Raw genomic sequence first — 21,992 nt, 5'->3', positions numbered from 1 at the left:
TGGAACACTGCAGCAGGCCGAGGACAGACACACCAGAGTAGGCCACGCTGGAGAAACCAAATGCAGACTGGGTGACCGCTTTGCAGAACATCTCCAGTCTGTGCACAAGCAGGACCCTGACCTTCCTGCAGTTGGTCATTTTAACACAACGTCCTGCTTGCCTGCCCACGTGGCTGTTCTCGGCATACTGCAATGTTCCAGTGAATCACAGTGCAAGCTGGAGGAACAACATCTCATCTTCAGACTAGGCACATTCCAACCTTCTGGATGTAATATTGAGTTCAACACCTTCAAATTGTGAATCATTCCTTCCCTTTTTTTTAACTTGTCATGCTCTCCCCTCTCCCATTCCAGTGTGTGCCCTTTCAAGTCTGGCAGTGGACACACCGGTATTCCGCCATTCTCACATATTGATCACTTAATCTGAACTAAAAACATATTTTTTCCACCAGCACCCTGCATTCAGTACCTCTGCTTCCCACCCCCCACCCCCACCCCACCCCCCCACACCTCACCTTTGCTCTGATGAAGAGTCATCTGAATTCAAAACATTAGCTTCCTTTTTCTCCATGGATGCTGTCTGACCTGCTGTGACCTCCAACATTTGTTGTCTTCAGTACAGATTCCAGCATCTGTAGTAATTTGTTCCTCCCTTGAAACCCTTCCTATTATTGTACCTATTCAGATGCCTTTTAAATATTGTAATTGTATCAGTTTGGCATAACATTATTTATAACATGGATTATTTACATTCGTAGTAAAGTGTTAGTCCTGTAGTCTTTATTTGCTAAGCAACATTTTCTAATTCCAATTATTGTACATGAACATTTATCTAATTTATCCAAGCACTAACAGAATAGTGTCAATACTTTTTTAAGAAGGCCTACAATGTGCTGTCTTTCATTAACAGTGGGATAGAGTTTAAAAGCCGCAAGGCATGGTGCAGCTCTATAAAGTTGTGGTGAGACCACTCTTGGAATATTCTGTTCAGTTCTGGTTGCCTCATTATTGGAAGGATGTGAAAGCTTTAGAGAGGGTGCAAAGGTGATTTATCAGGATGTTGCCTGGACTGGAGGGCAGGTCTTATGAAGAAAGGTTGCGGGAGCTAGGGCTGTTCTATTGGAGTGAAGAAAGGTGACAGGTGACTTGATGGAGGTGTACAAGAGGATGAGAAGCATGGATATAGTGGATAGCCAGAGACGTTTTCCCATGGCGGAAATGGCTATCATGAGTGGGACATAATTCTAAGGTGATTGAAGGAAGGTTTAGGGGAGATATAGGAGAGAGTTCTTTACACAGAGAGAGGTGGATGCATGGAATGCACTGCTGGCGGTGTAGTAGAGTTAGATACATTCAACCTTAGATACATTAGGATCATTTAAGCGACTCTTGGATAGACACTTGGATGATAGTAAAATGAAATGTTATGTAGGTTAGTTTGATCTCAGATAGGTTAAAAGGTCGGCACAAAATCAAGGGCTGAAGGGCCTGTACTGTTCTGTGTACCAGCTCAAACATTGGCAATTTTAATTACTTAGATATTTCAAAATGAAATCAGAGTACAGAATGTTGCATTTAGACAAAGGCAGATAAGTGCCTTTATCTTAAAGTTATCTTAATAAAATTTCTTGCAGTTTGATTATTTATAATTTTACAACTAGTATCACAGTTGTCACAAATGCAAATGTTAATCTGCTAATTACTTCACTACATTCTTTCGATGTAACACCAAGTTCTTCAGTTTCATAAAATTATCATAAATACAAATAATAGTTACGTTTTATCCACAAAGGGTAAAAGAAGCTAATGAGAAAACTGTTATATAAATAAACTGCATAATCATGCTGGAATAGCAACACCAAAATCCAAAATGTATCTTTTTCTTACTGCCAAATGAATGGGACTAGGTCTTTTTGCCCCTCAGACCTTTCCCGTCATTCAATGAACTCTTGGTTAATCTGCGACCGAACTTCTTGGGCCAATATCCCTCAGCACCTTTGGACGTAAATAAACTCCAATCTCAGATCTAAAATTAGCATCTATCTATTGCTGGTACAGAGGTGTTCCTTAATTCTACCACTTTTTTGTGTAGACTTTTCAAATTGTCATTTTGACTCGCTGGCTTTAAGTTTTGTACAGTGCATATGGCCCTATGCACCCCAGTGCTGAACTCTCTAACTCATAGACCAAGGGTAAATAGAGAGAAAATGGTTCCCATTAATGCCGTGACAATTTTAATCACATCACACCATACAATCTAAATTCCACAGAATAAACACAAATTTGTATGGTCTACTTTAGTTGAACCTTTGGAGTCCAGGTATCATTTGATAAACTATGCTGTAGTCTCTAAATTCCTACATACCCTTTGTAGGATATAGAGCCCAAAACTGTTGCCATTACTCTGAGTGTGATCAAATAATGGCTTTGTATAACCTCTACCCCATTGTACCCTCGTCCTTTAGCACTGAAGGTTTGTATTTAATTGGCCTTGTCTGTTATTTTCAGGAGATTTGTTTATGTCATTTTAAGTGATCTCTGTGCTGGCACCCCAAAGTCTCTGTGGATTTCTAGTAATTCTGGCTTTTCACCATTTAGATAGCATTCTCAAGTATCTTTTTGAGGTCCAATTTGAAGTATTTCTACACTGAAATCCATCTGCCACAGTTTTGCCCATTCAAGTAATCTCTCTGTGATTTTATGCTTCCATTTTACATGACTTACAATGCTACCTTTCTTTGTGGCATCAGTAAGTTTGGATATGTGCCTTTCTATCCCACTGTCTAAATGGTTAATAAATAGTGATTAGTTGAGTTCCAGCAAAGAACCATTAACTCTCTGCAAAAGGTGCTTCATTTTCACAAATGGCAAGTTCAATAAAACAACATGAAATAAGGAAGCGTAGAAAAGAAACATTACACATTTCAAATGAATAAAAAGCCTCAGGAGAATTTGTTAAACAAGTCCTCAGTTTGGAGATTATTCGAAAGACAATGAACTCAGCCTTTGGTTTCAGGGCTTCAGCCTGATATGAATTAGTTTGATACAGGAACTATTTTTTGCTGCACAAAACACAAACCCGTCTTTATCTCAAGTAAAGTAGCCTTCTGAATATAATCTTTAAATATTATAAGCTAAGATCATGCCATATTGACTCTAACAATCCACTGTGGCCTTATTGTAATGAAAACTGAATTTCTTTAATATTTGTTTTGCCTATAAATCATATATTCAATAAATCATACATTCAATGAACACATAATATCTTTAAATTATTTCCTTTGTCATGAATGGCACAAAATTAAAACAGAAAAGACTTCAAAATGGTCAAACAAGGTAACCTCTTTCCAATGTTTCTATGACATTAAAAGCACTATTGCAGATAAAGTCGACTATCAAACTTGAAACCTGCAGCTCAAGATGAAACTTATGGCTGAGGCCTGATCACTAGTTAAAAGATTTGAAATAATTATTCAGACATATGGAGCAGTTGCTACAGAATGTAGTTATGGCTCAATGGTAGCACTTTCACTTCTAGGGTGTAGATGAATGAGAGTCACCCTCATTGAAACACAGAGATGTTTGTCCTGGCTGGTGAGGCTAGAATCAGTGGACACAGTCTCAGAACGAGAGGGATGCAATTTAGGAATGAGATATAGAGTAATTTCTTCCCTCCGAAGGCATTTAGGGATGTAACAATAATGCAGGAGTTTGATGCTGAAGTACAAGATCAGTTATGATGTAGATGAGTGGCAACTTAAAAAGAGCAAATGGCTTTTGCTGTTTCTATTTCTTGTGCTCCTGCAACTGAATGCAGAGCATAGATTCACTTATACTGTTCTTTTGGGTGACTAGAGTTTTGTTCCCTTGAAATATCAGGAGATAAGCTGGTGGAATGAAATAGACCTGGATAGTGATAGTAGAGGAGTTAAGCAGCCAATTGTTCCACATACTCGGCTATGGAGCCTTAAGGTGGTCAATGGCCTGATGTGTCCAGGCAAAGTGAATGCAGCATATAATATTAAGCTGACCTAATATGAAGTTAAATGTGACTCAAAGTAAATATGATTTTGGAGCAGTGACTGTCCACCTGGTCAAACAGCAGCATTGGCTCTAGGTTACAGCAAGGTAAAGATGGATTACCAGAGAAATTAGGAATAACATTAGATTCCAATAGGAGACACAAAAAAATTGCAAGAAAAAGCACTAAGCCTGAGGATTGGGAAAGGATTAAAACCCTTCAAAAGATGACAATAGGATTGCTCAAGAGGGGGAAAATAGAGTACAAGAGGAAACTTGCAAGAAACATAAAAACTGTCTGTGAAAGCTTCTATAAGTATGCAAACACACAAAAAAATAGTGAAGACAATTATCTGTTACAGTCACAAAAGTTGGAAGTTACAGTGACGGACAAAGAAATGGCGAAAGAATTGAACATGCATTTTTTGCTGTGTCTTCACAAAAGAGGGTGCAAGTAATTTCTCTGAAATGTTCGGGAATCAAGTGTCCAGTGAGAGGGAGAATTGAAGAAAGTCAGTATTATTAAAAAAAAGGAAAACTGCAGAAATTAATGGGGTTTAAGTCTAACAAATTGCCAGTGCCTAACAATCTGTATTGCAGGATACTACAGGAAGTGGCCCTGGAAATATTGATGCAATAGCAGTCATCTAAAATTCTGGAGACTCTGGAACAGCTCTGGGGGAGTGGCAAATGTAACCCCTATATTGAACAAAGGAGGGAGGGGAAGAACAGACAATTATGGACCAGTTAACATCAGTAGGTGGAAAAATTCTGGAACCTATTATAAAAGATGCGATAACAGAACACTTGAAATGTGTTAATGATATTAGATAAAGTCAGCATGAGTTTATGAAAGGCAAGTCCTGCTTAACTAATTCTCTGGAGGTTTTTTGGCAATATGGCCAATAGAATGGTTAAGGGAGAACCTGTGGATGTGATGTATTTGGATTCTGAAAAAGTCTTTTGATAAGTTCCCACCGAAGAGTTAATGGAAATAATAAATCATGCAAGATTGTGGTAATATCCTGTCATAGATTGAGAACTGGTTGACAGGTTGAAATTAGACAGTGGTAATAAATGGATCTTTTTCTATGTAGCAGGCATAGAAGTGTACTGCAGGAATCAGTGCTTGGCCCTCAACTATTCACAATATAGATTTACAACTTGCATAAGGGAATGAAATGCAATATTTCCAAGTTTGTGGATGACACAAAACTGGTCAGGGTTGTGGGTTGTGAGTAGTAAGGAGGATGCAAAGAGCTTCAGGGTGATTGAGACAAGTTGGGTATCTGGGTAAGCATGTGGCAGATGCAGTATAAAGTGGATAAATGTGAAGTCATACACGTCGGTGTCATAGAGTCAAAGAGATGTACAACATGGCAACAGACTCTTCAGTCGAATTTATCCATGCCAATCAGATATCCTAAATTAATCTAGTCCCATTTGCTAGCACTCCATACCCTTCCTATTCATGTACCCATCCAGATGCCTTTTAAATGTTTTAATTGTACCAGCCTCCACCACATCCTCTGGCAGCACATTCCATATATGCACTACTCTTTGTGTTAAAAAGTTATCCGTTAGGTCCCTTTTAAGTCTGTCCCCTCTTACCCTAAATCTATGCCTTCCCAAACCAGCAAAAAAACGTTGTCTATTTACCCTAGTCATGCCGCTTATAATTTTATAATCTGTCAGGTCACCCCTCAGCCTCTGACGCTCCAGGGAGAATATCCCCAGCCTACTCAGCCTCTCCCTGTAGCTCAAACCGTCCAACCCTGGCAACATCCTTGTAAATCGTTTCTGAACCCTTTCAAGTTGCACAACAATCTTTCTCTGGGAGGGAGACCAGGATTGCACACTATATTCCAAATGTAACCTAACCAATGTCTTGTACAGCCGCAACATGACCTCACAACTCCCATACTCAATGCTCAGACCAATAAAGGAAAGCATAATAAACTATCTTCTTCACTATCCTATTTATTTCAGACTTCACTTTCAAGGGACAATGAACTTGCACTCCAAGAGGTATGGGGAACAAGCAGAAATATTATAGTGAAATGGAGGATCAGCCACAATCATGATGAAAGGTGGAGCATGTTCTTAGGCTCACATGTGCTCCTGGTTTCTACAATACAGTTCTGTGTCAGGCAGCATTAACTTCTGCACTGTCTGTTTTGAATGGCTGTATGAAGAAGTCACCTCTGTCACACCACACACAGTTAGACTCTCACTTCTATAGCTGTAGTCTGTGCTCTTGATGGACAAATAAAATGGAAATTTCTAATTACAAAAGAAAAGTGATTAAAATGTTTGAGAAAGATCAAGAACTGGAAGATTGAATCTCCTGAATCTCCTCACAGCTGTAGAAAATGAGGCACTGGAGCTGGGAGGCATAAAGACAAGGCATAAAAAGTTGGTACCAGACAGTGAGTGCCCAGATCGATCCAAAAACATGTTCCAGGTTATGAGTAGTCAGAGGTCTGGAGTCTCAAGGCCCCAGACAACCAGAAGATGACTGCCAATGCCAGTGAAGAGCATGGAGCAGAAAATTAGCCTTTCACTTTTATGTCAGCTAACACTACATTCACAAGTAGTTGAGAAAATATTTGGATTTTATAGGGTTAAATTATATGTTCACCTTGCTGCTTAATTGCTTATAATGAATTTTAACGCACAGCATCACAGAGAGATTCCTTCAGAAATGGCTGGTTCAGCTGTAGGTTAATGGGTGCAGTGAGAAAGAACACACTCAATGACATCAATGCATTTCCCAAGCCTGAGACTCACATACTAACAGCTTCTGATCTGTGACATTTTAAGAGTTTTTAAGAAAAGTACAACAGGCTACAGAAGCTGTAAGATTCACACAGGGGTGTGAGGAATGTTTGGGAGAAATTTTTCTATTTAGCAGTAGAATTGGCTTTATTGTCACATATACTCAGATGAAAAGTGTATAAGTCACTTGTGAGTCATGAGCCTATCTCACATGTATCATATTGTCTTTTGCCAGTGCTCCTTTGAAGTTCTCACTGTACGATGCCTTGTCACCATTCTCCTCCATATCCTTACCCTTGAAGGAGATATCATGCTCCTAGTTGTCTTCATTGTTCAACACTTCTCTGTATTTTAGCACCAGGTTTTGCAGTGAACAGCTGATAACAAAGATATGCAACAGCTTTGCTGGGACACATTGAAAGGCTGAGGGAGATAAAGGCTCTGTGAGTCATATCTTTGCAAGCTATGTTTTGCATGATGGTCACTTGAGTTGTCCTATGGCAACTATTGCATGTCTCCTCTGCATTTGCACTTCATCTTCGACAGACATACAGAGCCAAAGGAGCACCTGAAAAAGCCAGGTATGTTGGATTACTGAAATATGACAGCATCATGACAGTTTCCCAGGAACCTTGCACAAACCTGACAGATCATTTTGCAATGCTCTCATATGCACACACGCACACTTCGAGCAAGAGAATGTTGTTGCAGTTAATAGAGGCTGCTGTCTACTCTCTTCAGGGCCATATGTATGCAGTCGATAATGGTCCTGATTCCTATAGAACTCTCAGTTTAAATATCCAGTGCATACATTGACCCTTCCCCTTTAATAGATCATTAATGACCATCTTGATGTGGCGATGAGCTATAGAATATGAGATCTCATAGATATCTGTAATGGATCCTGGGAATGATCCTGAGGTGCAGAGATTCAGCACAACAGAATCCTTCACTACAGCAACAGGAGTATGCCACTTCCCCTTGGTCTCGGATTCTCGTCTGTCACTTTGTACAGTCTCCCTGGAGAGACTCAATCTTTGGTGACACTGCTGCTCTTGCATTTGTGGAAAGCAGGGCCTCAGAGGTCACACCTCTCTGGTGGGTAGTGTGATTTGTGCAAGAGGCTGGTAGTTCACCAGCCCGTGCTTTCCTTGTCCTTCTAGCCTTCTAATCCTGATGCCAGAGTGATGCTGCACCCTCCTTTTCTGATGTTCCTAAATGAGATCTCAAGATCTGACTGAATGAGGCACATTGAAAATTATTGCATTCAATTCTCAGGACCTTGAACCTCAAACTCCATGCATACAACTACCAAGTTAGACAGCACAATCCATTGTGTCAGATAGATTTGGATAGACTCCAGATTGGGATTGTCACTGCCTACTCTTTCGCACCCTCCCGACTGCTATCACTTACAATGGCTGCTGACTATAGTAACAATGTATCTTCAACTGAACATCCACTTCCTTAGAGTTAGCGAAGATGAATTCTTGCTTTCTCATGCATCAAAATATAAAATCTCTGGTAAAATAGCTTTTCATGACCTAACTGTTTAGCACATATAATTACCTTCCCATTACCTTCAAGCATAACTTCTACCTACCAGAATGGCCTCCTGTGGGAATGGCTTGTGCTCGAAACGTCGAATTCTCTATTCCTGAGATGCTGCCTAACCTGCTGTGCTTTGACCAGCAACACATTTGCTCCTGTGGGAACTACCAAGTAGCATGAACACATTGTACTTCCCTTCTGAAGCCATTTTGATCTCATTCTGCTGCTCTTTATTTCTCTCAAAACCCCAGTCTAAATCGCAATATGTCATGGCACCGTGAACCACTGAGAGAATGCACAAAATTGATGACAGAACTATGAATCAGTCCTTAAAAAAAATCAGTGTAATACTTTTTCCACTTCATTTTGTTTTATAGGCCATTGGTGTGCTTATGACCTATAGTTGAATGTCTTTTTGACAAGATTCTCAAGTGTCATACATCAATGCATGTCTTACAATTAGTCAAGGTTAAGGGACTAACTAAACTGTCTGGTAATTTTAGTTCATGGGCCTAATCTGAATAATTATATTGAATCAAAGAGCTTTTCCACCACATAAAGAGCAAGATATGAAATGGCTGCATCAGTGTTATATGATTTCCTTTCTAAAAACTGTAAATGATGCTCTGTATGATGAAAGGATACGTTCATATATTACATATTTTAAAATTTTAAACAAGCTGACATATTGCTGGATTTATCTCAAGCAATTTTATCTTCAGAGTTTTTTATATGAATTATCAGAATCTGAAATATCTCTAAGTATAATTCTTACCATCAGTGTACTTAATGACTCGAATGGTGGAATCACCTTCTCCAAATCGTGTAATCGGTGTCAGACGAACTTCATAGGCCTCAGGCTTCAGTAGTTCAGTCAGGTTGTGTGTGATTAATTCTCCAGATTGGATCATAGAATTCATTGAAATTTCTTGTTCCCACCAACGCTGTTGGCCAGTCTGAAAATAAAATTAACAATAACACTGATCAAGAAACTGGGAATCACTTCAACAGACTTGCCATTATCCATGTTACTCAGCAAACTGACAAGAGCAGAAAGAAACTTGAACCTGACTGCTGTTTGACAACTTAATGAATGTTAAAATCTTCCATTTCACTAAGACTCAGAATCAAGAACAAGATGAAAGTGAGCCAGATTTCTATCTGTGCTGTTGATTTGAGTTGCAAAATTAACGGCTTAAATTTATCTGGAAGGCTGATTTTTCAAATCTTGATACAGAGCCAGTGGAACATGCATCTGGGAGGTGCTGTAAGAGACACAGTCTACAGTGGTGAAGTCACAGGAATACAGACTAAGAAGACTATAGAAGGTGGGATGGAAGCCTGGAGGCAATTGCACAGGTTGTCCATGCCTGTATTACTTCCAGACCTGACTACTGAAATGGAAGTACAAAATTGTGGATGCTGGATATCTGAAACCAACACAAAACATGCTTGAGAAATGCAGATCTGGCAGCATCTAATGGAGAGAGAAAAACAAAGATAATGTTCCTAGTCGAGTACGACTCTTCCTCAGGACTGATCACCAAGACCATTTCTTCTTCTGATTATTGTAATGTACTCCTAGTTTTCATCCTGAGTTCTAAATTTGAAGTCGTTCAAAATTCTGTTTTGGTTCTAACGTGCTTGAAATTTTGTTCCCTCATGATTCTATGCTCACTGATCTAGTTACAATGATTAGATTCTCTACAGTATTGAAACATGAACATTGGCCCAACAAGTGCACACTGATCCACATGAGAGTAACCCACTCAGACCCATTCACCTGCATTTTTACCCCTGACTAATGTACCTAACCTATGGGCAATTTAGCCTGGCCAATTCACCTGACATGCACATCTTTGGATTATGGTAAGAAACCGGACAATCTGGAGGAAACCCACACAGACAGGGGGAGGATATGCAAACTCCACACAGACAGCTGCCCGAGGCTGGAATTGAACATAAGTCCCTGGCATTATGAGGCAGCAGTGCTAACCACTGAGCCACTGTGCCACTCAAAATGCATCCCACTTAGACAGTGCCTCAATTATGAAAGTCTCATTGAATCCATCTCCTCGCCTCCAATTCGCTAGTCTTAAGAGTCCCTGGTTTTAATTCCTCCAATGTTGGTGACTGTGCTTTTAGCTACCTGGGCCTAACCTATGGAGTTCCTCTCCAGGCCTCTGTGTGTCTCCACTTCACTTTTCTTCTTTAAGACACTGTTTTAAACTCACCTCTTTAATCAAGCCTTTGGTCATTGGTTCTGATATGGTATTAAATTTTGCCTCATTTTGTCTGTGAAGCTCACAGGGATGTTTTGTTCTGTAAAAGGTGCTAGATGTATGCAAAATTGTTGGAGCAAAGAGTGAAAAGACAGAGAATTTGCAAATTAATTTTGAATTAATTTACTGGAAGACAGGAAGCTCATGGAAACCAGCAACACAAGGAGTGAGGATGCAGAACTTTGGTTGAATGGGAGTACGTACTGAAGAACATCAGGAAAACAATTGAGAGGACTGTTAATAAATTTGAGTCTTGAGATAAAATAAGGTTTCAACAATGTAAGAGGTGACTGACAATCACCACGTTAAGGGAATGTTGCAGAATTGAAAGTATGTTGTCCTTTTGATGAATGGGATATAGAGTCAATGGGTCAGCTGTGGTCCAAATTGGATGCTGAGACAGTGTCTGGCTTTACCTTGCAGAGCAGAGAAGGAAAGGAAGGAAGAGTTGAGATCTTAGCAGGAATTGAATTACATGAATTTTATGCACTTACTCTTAGAGTTAAAGATTCAGACAGTGTGGAAACAGACACTTTGGTCCAAGTGGTCCGGTTCAACCATATTCCAAAACAAAACTAGACCCACTTGCCTGCATTTGGACTATATCTCTCCAAAACTTGCCTTTTCATGTACTTACCTAACATTTTCTAAACATTGTAACTGTACTGGTATCTACCACATCCTCTGGAAGGTCATTCCACACACGAACCACTCTCTGTGTAAAATGATTGCCCCTCATGTCCTTTTTAAAACTTTCTCCTCTCACTTTAAAAATTTGCTCCCGGTTTTGAACTCTTTGATCTTAGGGAGAAGACTCCTGCTAGTCACCCTATCCATGCCGGCTCATGATTTTATAAACCTCTGTAAGGTTCCCCCTCAACCTCCTACATTTAACAGAAGGTATGGACTATATAACAGTGGGGCCAGGAAAGTGGGGATGCCCAAGTCTAGAATTGGAGGAGCACAACAAATGATGCAGAGATTGGAGACATTTATTCAGATCCCCAAAATGAGTGAGAGAATGAGCTGTAATCAACAAGTGGCCATTCGATCAGGAATTAAACAGTGAGGTGAACCTGCAATACATTTAATAGTACAGAGAGAGGTTTAACAAGTCTGGCCCTTCCTCAGAAGTTCTGGGGAGGGGCTACTCGACCTGAGATGTTGGCTCTGGTTTTTCTCCCCAGTTGCTACTGGACCTGTTGAGCTTTTCCAGCAATTCCTGGTTTTGTTTCGGATTTACAGCATCCACAGTTCTTTCAGTTTTTATTTTCCTAGATACCATCAGTTCTGAGGAAAGGCTACTCGACCTGAAACAATAACTCTCACTTCTCTCTGCAGATGCTGCCAGACTTGCAGAGCTTTTCCAGCAGTTTCTGCTTTTGTTACAAATTTACAGCATCTGCAGTTCTTTTGGTTTTAAACAAGTCTGGAGTGTGATGGAATGCTCTTCACATGTCTGGATGGTTATAATTCCAGACTCATTCAAAAAGATCTGCACATTCAGGATGAAGGAGCTTAGTTGATTGACATCCTATTTATCGTCAGAAAAAAATCACTCCTTCTCCCAGTGGAGTACTATGGCAGCTGTATGTACCATTTACCAGATGCAGTGCAGCAACGTATCGAGGTTTCTGCAGCATGACCTTCTAAACCCATGACCTCTACCAACCAGACACACACAACGCTACCACTTTTAAGTTGCACACCTTTGTGACTTGAACATACATCGCTTCATCGTTGCTGAATCAAATTCCAGAACTCTATACTTAACAACACAATGGTAACACCTTCAGCACAAGCACTGAGGCAGTTAGTAAAGTTAAAAATCACACAACACCAAGTTATAGTCCAACAGGTTTAATTGGAATACTAGCTTTCGGAGTGCAGCTCCTTCATCAGGTGGTTGTCCCATCCGAAAGCTATTGCTTCCAATTAAACCTGTTGGACTATAACCTGGTGTTATGTGATTTTTAACTTCGTACACCCCAGTCCAACACCGGCATCTCCAAATCATGGCAGTTAGAAAAGGCAGCATTCCCATCCCCTTCATAACTGCAATGTGGGATGGACAAATGTTGGTCTTGCCAGTGACATTCACATTCTGGAATGAATTGTAAAAAAACAATATTAAGGCCAATGTCTCAGAATACTGGTTTTAAAGTCACATTAACATTTTAAATTGATTACAATTTGTACTGCAATGATACGTAGCTCTAAGACCAACTCCTTGCCAAGGATACAATGTCACAGTGAAGCTGGTTTTCTTCTCAATCTCCAACCCATATTTGCTCGAGATCATTTCAATTCTATAGAATTCATACCAAGAATATAAATGTCAAAGCCATTTGGAAATTATAAGGCTGGAATTCCAGTCTTCAAACACACATTGACTTGGAGTTAGAAACAAAATTGTGGTTTAATCCTTCACAGATGAAAGTATGAGAAAGAAGAGTCATGTGGTTCAATGCACAAATAATGAAAAGCTAATAATTCATAAATATTGGCATTTACAAAGTCATGAAGTCATACAGCATAGAAACAGGCTCTTTGGTCAAACCAGCCCATAATCCAAACCAAACTAGTCCTACTTGCTTGCACTTTCCTATAATCTCTCATAATATTTCTTATTTGCGCACTTATCCAAACGTCTCTTTTAAACATTGTTACTGTACTCACTTCCACAACTTCCTCTGGAAGTTCATTCAACATACAAACCATTCTGTGTAAAAGAAAATGCTCCTCATGCCTTTATAAAACCTTTCTCCTCTCATCTTAAAATATGCCTTCAGGCTTGAAATCCCCCACCCTAAGGAAAATAAAACACCCACCATTCATCCTATCTATACCCCTAATGAATTTATAAATCTCTATTAGATCGACTCTCAACCTCCTAAGCTCCAGTGAAAAATGCCCCAGCCTGTCCAGCATTTCCTTATAACACAAACCCTCCTATCCTGGCAACTTCCTGTCAAATCTCTTCTGAACCCTCTCCAATTTAATAATGTTCCTCAAATAACAGGAAGACCAGAACCGGACACAGCACTCCAGAAAAGGCCTCACCAATGTCCTATACAACCTCAATGTGATGTCTCAACTCCTTCATTCATAAGTCTGAGCATTGAAGGCAAGCATGATATATACCGCCTTAATCACCCAGTCTACCTTGATGCAAATTTCAAACAATTATGCACCTGAACCCCAAGGTCTCTGTATTCTAGGTGATGGCTTAATGGTATTATTGCTGGACTGTTAATCCAGAAACCCAGATGAAGTTCTGGGGTCCTGGGTTTAAATCCCACCATGGTAGATGGTGGAATTTGAATTCAATAAAAAGTCTAGAATTATGAGTCTAACGATGACCATGAAAAGCCTATTTGGTTCACTAATGTCCTATGGGAAAAGAAACTGCTATCATTATCTGGTCCATTCCACCTTTGATTCCAAAGCCACAGCAATGTGGCTGACTATTAACTGCCCCCTGGGCAATTAGGGCTGGGCAAGAAATGCTGGCCTAGCTGGAGATTCCCTCATCCTGTGAATGAATGAAAAAAACTGAAAGCCCTACTTTTAATTGTTTGTTTTTACCAAAATGCAAGACTTCGCACTTATCCAAATTAAACTCCATCTGCAACTCTTCAGTCCTTTGTCACTACTGATCAAGATTTCTTTGTAATCTTAGATAACCTTCTTTATGTCCACTATATGACTGATCTTGGTGTCATCTTCAAAATTACTAACCGTGTTTTCTATCTTCTCATCTAAATTGTTCATATAAATGACAAACCAAAGTGAACCCAGTGCCGATCCCTGTGGAATACTGATGGCCACAGGTCTTCAGTCTGAAAAACAACCCACCATCACTCTCTGACTCCTGCCATTAAGCTAATCTTGTATCCAATTGGCAAGCTTACCCTGAATCCCACGTGATCTAACTTTACAAATTAGTCTATCATGCGGAACCTTGTCAAAGGCTTTACTAAAGTCCGTGTAAATAAATTCTACCCCTCTGCCCTCATCAATCTTCTTGGTTACTTATTCAAAAGGCTCAATCAAGCTTGTGAGACATGATTTCCCTGTGGTTAGGATGCTGCCAAAGCATTCCCACAAGCAATGGTGACAGGATTGCTTCACAAGTGTACACTGTATAGCCACTTAAAAAGTGTCACAATGTTCATTTTCACATGAAACACGAGAGATTTTACATGTTTGATAACTCTGGAGTAAGGTTGAGGGAATGTATAAATGTCAGCTTCCTAGTTGAAGTAGCTTGCATATCTGACTTCTAAAGAAGCTCAGACTTTCACTTGGGACAAGTAAAATCTGTTTGTGTAAACTAAGTGAGAAAATAGATTCTGTAAACCACTGGGGAATCTGCAATCAACACACTTTGTGTTTAAAGCTCCCCTGCAGTCAGTAAAGCAACTTTCAGCTCAGAATTCAATCATTTGTTTATTGTTTCTTCAAATATTATAATGGGTATGTGCTTCCCTGTCAAAAGACAAAGCAGTCTGTGAATGCAGTAAAACTTCATGCATCATGGGAATTGAACACGAAAACTTTTATCAACAATTGTTTGATAGAAAAAGAAAACTCAAATCTCAATTAATTTGAATGACCGGACATTATGAATCTGCATAAAAGGTTAGAGTGCAGTTCATCTTTATTAATGCACAAAAATGTGATGAGTTAAATAATAAATATTAGAGTTGCATTTTGCTACTTAATTTTGTGTAAGTTCAGCAAAAATCATGAAATGCATAACACAATGGCAAACTATGCCAGTTTGCAATGTTGTAACCATAATGCCATGTTATTAATTACAATGAGCAGATCTGAATGGTAAGTAACAAAATTAAAAGAAAAATACAGTCTGTCGCCCGAAGTTAATGATATGGTCATAAGCTACTGTCAAGCACAAAAGAAAATCAATGTCAATGATTATGAGAGTAAGTATGAAAGCATAAATCCTGGTTCCTGCAGGATTTATATACAGCAAAAGTAGTCATGATGTAAAATTCATAAAGCATATTTGGGATAGTTTCTTAAAACGTTTCTTAAAAATGTTGTGGATCAAAATCAAGGATTAACCTGTTTTGGATTCGGTGTTGTCTAATGAGGCATGTTTAATTTTTTAAAAAGTCAGAGTAAAAGATCCCCAGGAAATAGTGACAGCAACATGTAGAATTTAGCAGTCAGCTTGAGAGAGAGAAATTTGAATTCAAAACAACTGTGCTAAGCTGAAATAAGCATAACTAAGGAATTGAATGTTGAGTTAAGAACAATGGGAGATGTTTAGGAAAATAGTTCATGGTTCACAACAATTGTATATATATATCCCATTGAGAAAGAAGAATTCTAGGAAGGGGATAACCAGCTGGGGAATTTTCAGAAGTTAATGGTAGCATGAAATCAAAAGACAAAAGCATTAAAGAATAATGTAAGACAGAGGGTTATGAAAGTTTCTAAAAACAAATATAGATAACCAAATAAAAATAAAGCAAGCAAAAATAAACTATGAAGGGAAATTAGAAAGTAACATAAAAGCAAATAGCTAGACCTTCGTTAAATAAAAAGGAAAAGAGAGGCCAAAGTTAACAATTGGAGCATGAGGCTGGATAAATAGTAATTGAGAACCAGGGAATGGCAGACGAGTTGAATAAGTGCTTTTCCTCCATCACTAATAGCATTCTAACAATAATAAATACTCACAGGGCAAAAGAAGGGAATGAAATGAACACATTAATTATTATTGAGAAAAAGTTCAAGATTTGTGCAAAGATTTGTAGCTCGGGTATTGGTTGCTGTGGTTGTGGGTGTGTTCGCTGAGCTGGGAATTTGGTTTACAGATGTTTTGTCCCCTGTCTAGGTGCGATCCTCAGGGCTGTGGAGCTTTCTGTAAAGTGCTGCTGTACTGTGTTAGTTGGAATTTATTTGCTTTTGTTCCCGCTGCTTCTGGTTGCTTGTTGCGGTGTTCATTACAGTGGTCGGTATATTGGTTTGAGGTCAAAGTGTTTATTGATGGAGACCGTGAATGAGAGCCATGCTTCTAGGAATTCTCTGGCTGTCCTCTGTTTAGCTTGTCCTGTTATTGTTGTGTTGTCCCGGTTGAATTTGTAGTCCTTGTCTGTATGTATTGATACGAGGGCCAGCTGGTCACAGCATCGAGTGGCTAGTTGACGTTCATGAATGCAGATTGCTAGCTGTCTGCCTGTTTGTCCTATACAGCATTTCATGCAGTCTCTGCATGGAGTCTTGTACACCACACTTATCCTGCATATGATGGGCATTGGGTCTTTTGTTCTGGTGAGTTGTTATCGAGCATGTCTGTCAGTTTATGTACCGTCATAAGTCCAAGTGGCCGGAGGAGTCTGGCTGTCAGTTCCAAGATGTCAGAGGACAACCAGAGAATTCCTAGAAGCTTGGCACTTATCCATGGACCTTTGATAAAGTACACTTTAATCTATTTAATAAGACAGGACCTCATGGTTTTGAAGATTGCATATTAGCATGTACAGAGGATTGGTTAACTAATAGAAAGTTGGGATGGGTGGGATGCTTCCTCAGCATGGCAACTTGAAGTAATGGAGTTTCACGTGGATTACTGCTGGGGCCAGAATTACTTAAAGTATATATTAATGACTGGGATGAGGAAGTCCTGTAACAAAGACAGAGAGACCGATGAGTTCAGGTTCGTAACTCTTTGAAATTTGCATCACAGATAGACAGGGTGTTTAAAAAGGCATTTTGAATGCTTGCCTTTATTGTGCAGACCTTTGAGGAAAGGAACTGGAACATTATGTTGGGACTGTACAAGACATTGGTGAGGCCTCTTCTGGAGTATTGGATGCAGTTCAGGATGTCCCATTATTGGAAGGATATTGTTAAACTGGAGAGTGTTCAGAAAAGATTTACCAGGATGTTGGCGGGAATGGAAGGTTTGAGTTGTAAGGATAGGCCGGGACTTTTTTCACTGGAATGTAGGAGGTTGAGGGGTGACCTTATGGAGGTTTATAAAAACATAAGGGACATAGATAAGATGAATAGCAGGGGGTATATTTTTACAGTGAGAGAAGAAAGATTTAAAGACGACATGTTTTTGCACAGAGAGACCTTAGTATGTAGAATGAACTTCCAGAGGATGTGGTGGATGCAGATATACTTAAAAGACATTTAGATGAGTGCATAAATAGGAAAGGTTTGGAGGGATATGGGCCAAATGCAGGCAGATGGGGACTAGTTTAGTTTGTGAAAATGGCCGGCATGAATTCGTTGGACCTGTTTCCATCCTGTACGACTCTATGACACAAAAGTAGGTGAGAGATCAAGCGATGCAAATGACACAAGGAGTCTAGAGAGAGTTCTGTACAGCTTCAGCGAGTGAGCAAAAACTTGTCAGATGGAATATTATGTGGAAAAGTGTCAGCCTTGGCAGGAATCGAGGGTTTGAATTTTATTTAAATGAAGGAATACTGCAGAAAGCTGCAGCACAGAGGGATTTGGGGATTCATTTGCATAAATTGGCTCAGTGGTTAGCACTGCTGTCTCACAGTGCCAGGGATCCCGGTTCGTTTCCAGCCTCGGGTAACTGTCTGTGTGGAGTTTGCACATTCTCCCTGTGTCTGCATGGGTGCTCCAGTTTCTTCCCACAATCCAAAGATGTGTGGGTCAGGTGAATTGGCCATACTAAATTGCCCATAGTGTTCAGAGGTGTGTAGGTTAGGTGCATGAGTCAGGGGAAACATAGAATAATAGGGTATGGGAATGTTTCTGGGTGGGATACTCTTCAGAGAATCGGTGCAGACTTGTTGGGCCAAATGGGCTGTTTCCACATGATATGGATTTTATGATTCAAAATTACAAACAGCTAGTAAACAAGCTCAGTAGGTAATTGGGAAAGCAAATTGATTGTTGGACTTTATTTTGAAGGAATTAGAGCATAAAAATAGAGAGGTCTTCCTAAGACTATTCTAAAAAAGGTAAAGTCGTCATAGTCCTACAGGAGCATAAGGCTGCTCTCTCATTTGAAAGGGGTGATTGGTGTGGTTTAACCTGTGAGTCACCATGCTTCAGGTGGGGCAAGGGCTATGAAAGTGTGTTCTTTATGTTAACATCAAGGTGTAGGAATTGAACCCACACTATTTGTATCACTGTGCATTGCAAACCAGCCATCTAGCCAACTGTGCTAACTGACTCTCTAAAAGTGTACAAGACATGAGCCAGATCACACTTGGAATACTGTGGACAGTTTTAGATAACTAGGGAAAGATATATTGTCATTGCAGTTAGTCCAAAAGAGAGCTCATGAGGTTGATAACTGGTATGAATGGATTGTCTTAAAAGGATGGATTGAGTAAATTGAGCTTGTACCTATTGGAGCACAGAAGAATGAGAGGTGACCTTATTGAAACAAACAAATATCTCAGTAGACTCGACAGTCTCGATGCAGAAACATTGTTTTCCTGTGTGGGATAGTCTGGGACCAGAGATCATAATCTCAGAGGAAAGGGTTATCCACTTACAATAAAGATAAGGAGGAATTTCATCTCTCAGACGGTGGTGAATCTATGGAATTCTTTACTGCGGAAGGCTGCAGAAGCTGTGTCATTAAGTATATTCAAGACTGAAACAGACAGATTTTAATCAAGAAGGGAATTAAGTGTTATGGAGAAAGAGCAGGAAATTGCAGATGAGGATTATTAGTTCAACCATGATGTCATATAATGGCAGAGCACATTCAATGAAACCAATGGCCTACTTTGTCTTATGGCTCTCCACTGAACTGAAATCTCATTTTGAACCCATCCTGTACTTAATCTATTCAACCACCTCTCCCCAATCTGACAACTGAGCAGAAATACAGCCATAGCACTCCATCCATTGAGCAGATCCTATCACAAAATTCTCTCCCCAGGAAATGAGAAATGAGTTCCCAGCCTCTCCCAACACTGAAAAGAAATCAGTACACAGTACCCTCCCAAACTGAATAAAAACCTGCTATGAATACCTTAGTTCTCCCAAATCAGTGTATAATACAAACACTTAAATGCAAATTGAAGGAGCCAATTTTGCAAAGTAATAAGTATTTATGGAATCAGAGAGTCATACAGCACGGACACAGATTATACGGCCTAACTTGTCCAGATATCCAAAATTAATCTAGTCCCATTTGCCAGCATTTGGCCCATATCTCTCTAAACCTTTCCTATTCATATGCCCATCCAGATGCCTTTTAAATGTTGTAATTGAAATAGTGTCCACCACTGCCTCTAGCAACTCATTTCATATATGCACCACCCTTTGCGTGGAAAAGTTCCCCTTCGGTCCCAGTTACATCTTTCTCATCGCACCATAAACCTATGTCCTCTACTTTTCGACTCCTACCCTGGAAAAAAGAGCTTGGCTGTTCATCTTACCCATGCCCCTCATGATTTAATAAACCTCTATCAGGTTGCTCCATGGAGCAACTTCCGTTGCTCCATGGAAAATAGCCCCAGCTAATTCAGCCTTACCCTACAATTCAAACCCTCCACCCTGTGCAAAATTCTTGTAAATCTTTTGACTAGAAACAGCTAATAATACCTTTCGAAACCATTAAAATCAAATCACTGGCAGCTATCCATCGTGAGGGGTCACAATAGGGTTAAGCGGTGTGTGCTGAAATGAAAATAATAGTGATCCTGACAACATTATCTGCCTTATGACATTTTTCTAGTGGAGTGCTGACAATTTCCAATGACGGTCACCTGGAAATTGAAATGGACAGCTAATCAACAGTAACCTTGCTTCTGTTCACTTAAACAACACTTATGAACTTAGGTCTAAATGATTTTCAGAATCTGTGATTTCTCTGTTTAATTTAACATATTCAGCAACTATAAATCAATAAGCCAGATGTGTTACCATGGTATAAGAGTCCTGATGTTACAAGACAGCATATTTCCCTGACTGACTGTGAACTGTGAATGAACTGAAAATGTGTTGCTGGAAAAGCGCAGCAGGTCAGGCAGCATCCAAGGAGCAGGAGAATCGACGTTTTGGGCACAAGCCCTTCTTTAGGATTCCTGAAGAAGGGCTCATGCCCGAAACATCGATTCTCCTGCTCCTTGGATGCTGCCTGACCTGCTGCGCTTTTCCAGCAACATATTTTCAGCTCTGATCTCCAGCATCTGCGGTCCTCACTTTCTCCTGTGAACTGTGAATGCTCTAAACATTGTACATATGGTCTACACTTCTAGTCCATCACACTTCAGATTTATCTTATCATCTAATCTGAATTTCCATCATAGACACAATTTACACATTTATTCCAGTATTTCCTTGGTACAGCAACATAAGCCACCCTTGTAATTGAGAATTGTGCCTCTTAAGGACCAGAGTGACTGATACTTTAGAAAATGTTAACAAGATCCAAGATAACTCAGAGAACTGTAACTTGACACTCCAACTCCTGGAATTACAGGCATCACTTACAAACATGCCTCAATGTAATTCATCTTTCATCAAAATGGATTAAGATGTACTCTTTGTTACTGAGCTTCAGCCTTTTGCTTTGTTTTTCTCTGTAAATGTTTCTAATAAAATTAGGAGCATACTGTATAATACTATCTACTATTGCAATATAGAGTACCTTGAAATATACGAGCAATGTAAACTTATGTGGCATGCACTTCTTAAAAACATATAAATAAATCTATATTGATACACGATATAATAAATTTGCCCTTTAAACTGAGATGACAAACTGAGCATTATGGTTTCATCTGGCATAACTCTCTTCCTCGGCTGAATCAACATTTTAAAAACACACAGCTATTAATTTGTTGGCTGCAAATGTGAAACTAACTACAGACTGCCCTCCAGGTAAAACAAGCTTGCCATAGAAATATAAGCCAATCTGGTTTGAAACGAAACAGGAACAAAGGATGTTGACATCTCTTAATAACTCCAGGTGAACTGTTATTCCGAGATAAGGTTGTCAATCCCCTGGTTTGGCCTTGTAGTTCTCTGGAATAAAAGAATGATTTTCCAGGATGCTGCTGTGAGCAGAATGGGAGAACATTTGGAGGAACATTACAAAAAAATGTGATTTCAAAAAACAAATTCTAGGAAGACTTTTATTTTTGTGGTTATAATAACAGCTGACATGGGAAAATGTTTGACTGACATCCAAGAATCAATTAATTGCTTTAATGAAGTCCATTTTCTTCTTCATTTAGTGTGAGAAGGTAGTGCACTTAGAGAAAAGACGTATTAACACCCGATGGTAAGGGCATGGTTGGGGCAATGGGCAACAAGAAAATAGCCAAGTGATAAAACCAGGAATTGGTCCTGCCAGAGTTGGTAACTTTAAACATTTTT

At 39.5% G+C, this 21,992-nt stretch overlaps 1 protein-coding gene across 1 annotated transcript in view; it reads right to left on the bottom strand.

The window, feature by feature from the left end:
- mdga2a (MAM domain containing glycosylphosphatidylinositol anchor 2a) overlaps positions 1-21,992 on the bottom strand; it is a 924,938-nt gene that overhangs the window by 147,293 nt on the left and 755,653 nt on the right. The window contains exon 12 of the mRNA XM_060828983.1: positions 9,125-9,305. Within this exon, the coding sequence (XP_060684966.1) occupies positions 9,125-9,305 (181 nt within the window). The remainder of the gene's footprint in view (positions 1-9,124; positions 9,306-21,992) is intronic.

Source organism: Hemiscyllium ocellatum, chromosome 8 (assembly GCF_020745735.1).
Source record: "Hemiscyllium ocellatum isolate sHemOce1 chromosome 8, sHemOce1.pat.X.cur, whole genome shotgun sequence".
In the NCBI taxonomy this organism is placed as follows: Eukaryota; Metazoa; Chordata; class Chondrichthyes; order Orectolobiformes; family Hemiscylliidae; genus Hemiscyllium; species Hemiscyllium ocellatum.
The sequence above is the reverse complement of the archived record's forward strand: the minus strand, read 5'-3'. Positions and strand labels throughout refer to the sequence as shown.